At 31.7% G+C, this 5,386-nt stretch overlaps 1 protein-coding gene across 1 annotated transcript in view; it reads right to left on the bottom strand.

Annotated features, from left to right (window-relative positions):
* LOC107436478 (uncharacterized) overlaps positions 1–5,077 on the bottom strand; it is a 15,937-nt gene extending 10,860 nt beyond the window's left edge. Inside the window, exons 1-2 of the mRNA XM_016048214.3 lie at positions 4,786–5,077; positions 1,342–1,548 (exon numbers count right to left, since the gene is read on the bottom strand). Coding sequence (XP_015903700.1) covers positions 1,342–1,531 — 190 coding nt within the window. The 5' untranslated portion in view covers positions 1,532–1,548; positions 4,786–5,077. The remainder of the gene's footprint in view (positions 1–1,341; positions 1,549–4,785) is intronic.
* Positions 5,078–5,386: the final 309 nt, after the last annotated feature.

Raw genomic sequence — 5,386 nt, forward strand, 5'->3', positions numbered from 1 at the left:
TAAATTTAAAAAAAAAGAAAATTTATTGGATTTCATCATAAATTCATTTTTAAAAAAAAAATTCTAATCTATGTAATACAATATCAGAATTTTACTAAAGGATATCTTATTGAAATGCTTAATTCATAACTTAGTGTAAAATTTTTTCCTTAGAACATAGTGGAAGAGCATTAAAGGCAATTTCCTTCCTCCAAAAAAGGTTTTTTTTTGAAGAAATGTTAAAGAAGACTCAGTGGTCATCTGTATTTAACACAATAGTCTACAGTAATCTGTATTAGCACATCATTAATTATCACAAGGCAGGATGTCATCAGGACTGATAAAACAAGGCACGCTACATGGTTCTAAGTGTTATTTGGTTGCCAAAATATTATATATGTTTCAAAATTTTATTTTAGGAAAAAAAAAAAAAGAAGACAAGAAAAAAAATTTAGAGAAGGAAAAAGTAAGATTTGTACAAAGGAAGAACAGCTAACTTTGCCACTCTCTACAGGTTCTTTACAATTAAATTAATACAGCACACGGCAAGAATTACTATCCAAAGAAAAATGCTGGGTAAAGATCCAAGAGAGTTGGGAAAACTATAGTCATACATCCTGAATTGAATCCACTGCAAATTTCTGACTCAAACAAATGAATGTCCAATCTGCAAAGCAGGTAAAATGAATGACTCGATAAAGAATCTCAAAGTAACGGCGATATTCTCAAGTTATATTGGGATGCAGGAATTCTGTGTAGGACTTTCGTTCCTGACACTTTTTACAGTAGTTCATGATAATTTTCACTGTTCTCGTTTATTGTTCGCATATTGTTATGCATTCTTATTGTATTCCTATTCTCGCTCTTAAATATATTGCCTGAAATACATGGATTGATTTCTCAATGAAACCATATGCATAGCCAACATTGGAGAAATAAAATAAAAGAGATTTTACTAGCGAAATTTTTTTGGCATAAAGTTTTGATACGTCATGCATAATCATGAAAATCAAAATTGGAAATAATATAAGCACTTACATTAGCGACGTAAAAAATATGTATATAAACCTTAGACTAAAGAAAATTTTTTTAAACCATTATTTATAATTACTTAAACTAAAAACACTCAACATACTGCAGTACTGGCAAGAGCACCATCTATTGAGGAACAAGAGAAGTATTAGTGGATATTTTATCGTCAAAAATTCTTTTTAAAATTTCTTTCACAGAGAAATTTGACTATACGGGTAAACAGGAGGCAGTCGTAAAATACAGGAGTTTTCGTCGTAAAACTGGAGACTTGGCAGGTATGCATATGTTAAAAAAAAAACATTTTAGAGAAACAAGTGAAATATGACAAACCTTCTGACTTAGATTTCCTAATATATCGGCCACCAAATACTTCTGAATCAAAACATATATTTTTTTGGCAATAAGAATCAAATGTTGATTTATCACAAGAGTCACCTTCCTTATAAAGAGAAGTTTCCACTAAGGGAACACATATACATCCATCCACACATTCAACATCACCAGTATCAGCTGGCATCATTTAAAGTCTCTTCAAACCTATAAAATTTTAGTCATATTAAACAGGATATTTATCAACAAAATCACAATTTCAATCACTCGATTAAAAAAAAAATCAATTTAATTAACCCTTTGATTGTTAGGGAAATGAGCAGTTTTCATTCACTTAATTCGTGCAGTATTACGAGTAAACAGTAGTCGAAAGTGGCAGCTGTTTCCCCCCGTCGTTTTTCCGAAAATGTCACCCTTTTCTGGCGATGCCTCATGTGTTTTAACATTTTTTAAAGTATTTGTAGTACATAAATAACAGTTACAATCATCAATTTACATACTTTAAAATAATTACTAAATTGTAAATTATAAATGATTATAATCAATTATATAAATAATAATAGTTAATTATAAATATAAGACAAATATTAAATTGAAAGGACTAAATAAATACAACTAATGTAAAACTTTATGAAGCATTTAGATAGAGTAATAAAATAAAAATCTTTTTGTACACGCTATAAAAAAATTACAGTTATTACCTAAAAATCTTTAACAATCATAATCATCATCATAATTATCTAACTTTTGCTTTTGATCCAGTTTTCTGTACAAACCCCCTAAAAAACGTACCAAAATATGCATAAAAAGAACAAGGTAATAAAAATTATTCCCCCCTCATTATGAAAAGAAATTCATGGAACCTGTACTGCCATCTGTAGACAGTAAAACTAACTACATTTCGTCAGTAGGATTCGATTGCAACATAATCAATGCAGAATAATAATGGCGATCACTATGCGAGTAGTGCTCATTTCTAACCATTTCGGACGAAATCTTACTCCCGAGCGGAACTCGTTTGCGAGCATTATGAAGCACGATTAGATTGCGAGTCAAACTTGTTCGTAACTATCAACGGGTCAATGATGTGAATTAGCGATGCACAATCTGAGGCCAACCAACTCTTGATGTGCGGCAGATCTGAACAAAATAAAAAAATATTTAAATTGTTTTAATTTGTGAATAAAAATCAAAAATTTGCAGTTGCGCAGTTTAAGTTTTTAATGCTCCCAATCCTAATCAGGGTTGGGTTTTTGCCGTCAAAAACTGGTTTTTGACATGACAGTGGTAAAAACCGTGTTTTTACCGGCAAAAACCTACTGTTTTCTTTCATTTATGGCATATAGCGGACAATATATTATTTTCACATAATTGCCTTTATAAATGAATGTTGTAAATGATTGCTATTGATTTTGCAACTATATACATGTATTNTTCATGAAGCATTTAAATAGAGTAATAAAATAAAAATCTTTTTGTACACGCTATAAAAAAATTACAGTTATTACCTAAAAATCTTTAACAATCATAATCATCATCATAATTATCTAACTTTTGCTTTTGATCCAGTTTTCTGTACAAACCCCCTAAAAAACGTACCAAAATACGCATAAAAAGAACAAGGTAATAAAAATTATTCCCCCCTCATTATGAAAAGAAATTCATGGAACCTGTACTGCCATCTGTAGACAGTAAAACTAACTACATTTCGTCAGTAGGATTCGATTGCAACATAATCAATGCAGAATAATAATGGCGATCACTATGCGAGTAGTGCTCATTTCTAACCATTTCGGACGAAATCTTACTCCCGAGCGGAACTCGTTTGCGAGCATTATGAAGCACGATTAGATTGCGAGTCAAACTTGTTCGTAACTATCAACGGGTCAATGATGTGAATTAGCGATGCACAATCTGAGGCCAACCAACTCTTGATGTGCGGCAGATCTGAACAAAATAAAAAAATATTTAAATTGTTTTAATTTGTGAATAAAAATCGAAAATTTGAAGTTGCGCAGTTTAAGTTTTTAATGCTCCCAATCCTAATCAATGCGTAGTTTTTTTATTTTGGCAATCAAAGCAACAAATTATCTTAAAAATTATAATGAAAAAACTTTCAGAAACCAAAACGAATGGCACACAACACATTAAAATGTAAAGCTTTAGTAATGCAAAAGCTGCATTTAAAGTATTTTTTAAGTGTAATAATATTAGTGTATGCGCAGTGAAGCTTATAATTAGTGTCTGCCATAATGCAAAAGCTCTCTCGATTATTTGGTTTCTGTTGTTACATTATGTTATTCCTGCAAGGTTTTATTACGGTATGTTTAAATAGGCAAAGTTGAAGTTTTAAAATTATTTTGAGAACACATAAATAGCATTGATCTCCATATTAGTACATTATGATGACAGACTTCCAATGAGTGTTTTACTTTAGATAAAATTAAAAATAAGGCCTTTAAAGTAAGACACTTTAATGTAGGGTTCTGAAACATTGGTGTGTCCAGATACAGTAAATTTAAATAAAATTTAATTGCAATTCAGAAAATAATTTCTGAAGATTCTTTAGAATAGATTACATCAAATAAATATATAAGGGGAGTGGCATTATCAACCTTTATCTATGAAAAGGTACCCTGATAAATTCGAGTTAACATGTCTTACATAGTACTAGTAAATTGAATATTTGTAGTGGTAGAGACGATACTGAACTTCCCCACCATAATTATATCTGTGATGGAATTCGATGAAAGGATAACATACACTTTTCATTGCTTTTTTTGTGAGAAGCCTGGATAGCTGTATTAAGATCACCAGACTTATTAATGCTGGTTCAGAGAGCTGCATTAAGTTCACGTTCGTGGTCACTCCTGTGTTGACATTAGCAGTCGAGTGTACACAGGCCAACGTTGTGTGTAATCAAGACTGAGTAGCAACAGCGGGAGGAGGAGGACAATGTCACAGTCACAAGCCAACTGTTCAATGTGGACCATCAATCGAAGTTAGGCATGTTCAAATCGAAGTGGATGTTTCTGCCAAGGTAGGCGAGGTCAGATCACGCCTGAAGGTCACCAATGTAGGAACTGTGCTATCAACAATGTCAACCTTTATCTATAAAAGGTCATTATCACTCTTCATCTACCTCAATAGATTTGAGTTAACATGTCTCATATACTAGTGAATTGAATAATTGTAGTGGTAGACAGGCTACATATATCATCAATGCCTTTATTAATGATTAAGGGGAGATTTCTGCATCGTGATCTGCGACAGAATAATCGCCAAGTCTTAGAAACTTCCTACAATTAAAAATTTCATTTAGAATCTGCTGCGTCAAATAACAATGTTGTTGCAAACCATTTTTCTTATATTATGTCACAATTTGGAATCATATATTTCAGGAAAAAAAAAAAAAATTAATTACATTACGCTCCGTTACCTTACCTCATATATTTCATGCATGGATAGAATGTTTGCACATGATCTTTATTTACATCAATATCAATAAAACGTTAAAATTTTCCAAAATGAAACATAGTTTGATTGATACACATTTAATGAATATAATACTGTAAAGAAATATTTGCGATCTTATAAAAATTTCAAAACTAGAACTTCATGTTGAAGATTGACATCTGTTTTGTTCTACTATTTACTTCTTATCTTGGATGTCTTTCTCCGTTTGTAACCTTTCGTTGAAATCTAAAAGCGTTAAGGCCATTCTCTTCGAAACACTGCTGAGAAAAATGGGGAACTTGATTGGTGAAATTTTCGGAAGAAAATATTTTTTATCCAATTAGGTTCTCATTCTCCTTTGACTGCGATCGGAAGTGCGTGAACTGTATTCAGTGACAAAAAAAGGGTATTGTGGGGATCAGTAGTTATGCAATGTCGTAGTTATGCAATGTTATGTAGTAGCAATGTCAACCCTCATCTATGGAAAGGTACCCCGCCATAGAATCGAGTTAACATGTCTTATATATTAGTGAATTGGATTTGTAGTGGTAGATACCCTACAGTACTCCCCTACCAGAATTATATCTGT

This window comes from Parasteatoda tepidariorum, chromosome 1 (assembly GCF_043381705.1).
Source record: "Parasteatoda tepidariorum isolate YZ-2023 chromosome 1, CAS_Ptep_4.0, whole genome shotgun sequence".
Classification (NCBI taxonomy): Eukaryota; Metazoa; Arthropoda; class Arachnida; order Araneae; family Theridiidae; genus Parasteatoda; species Parasteatoda tepidariorum.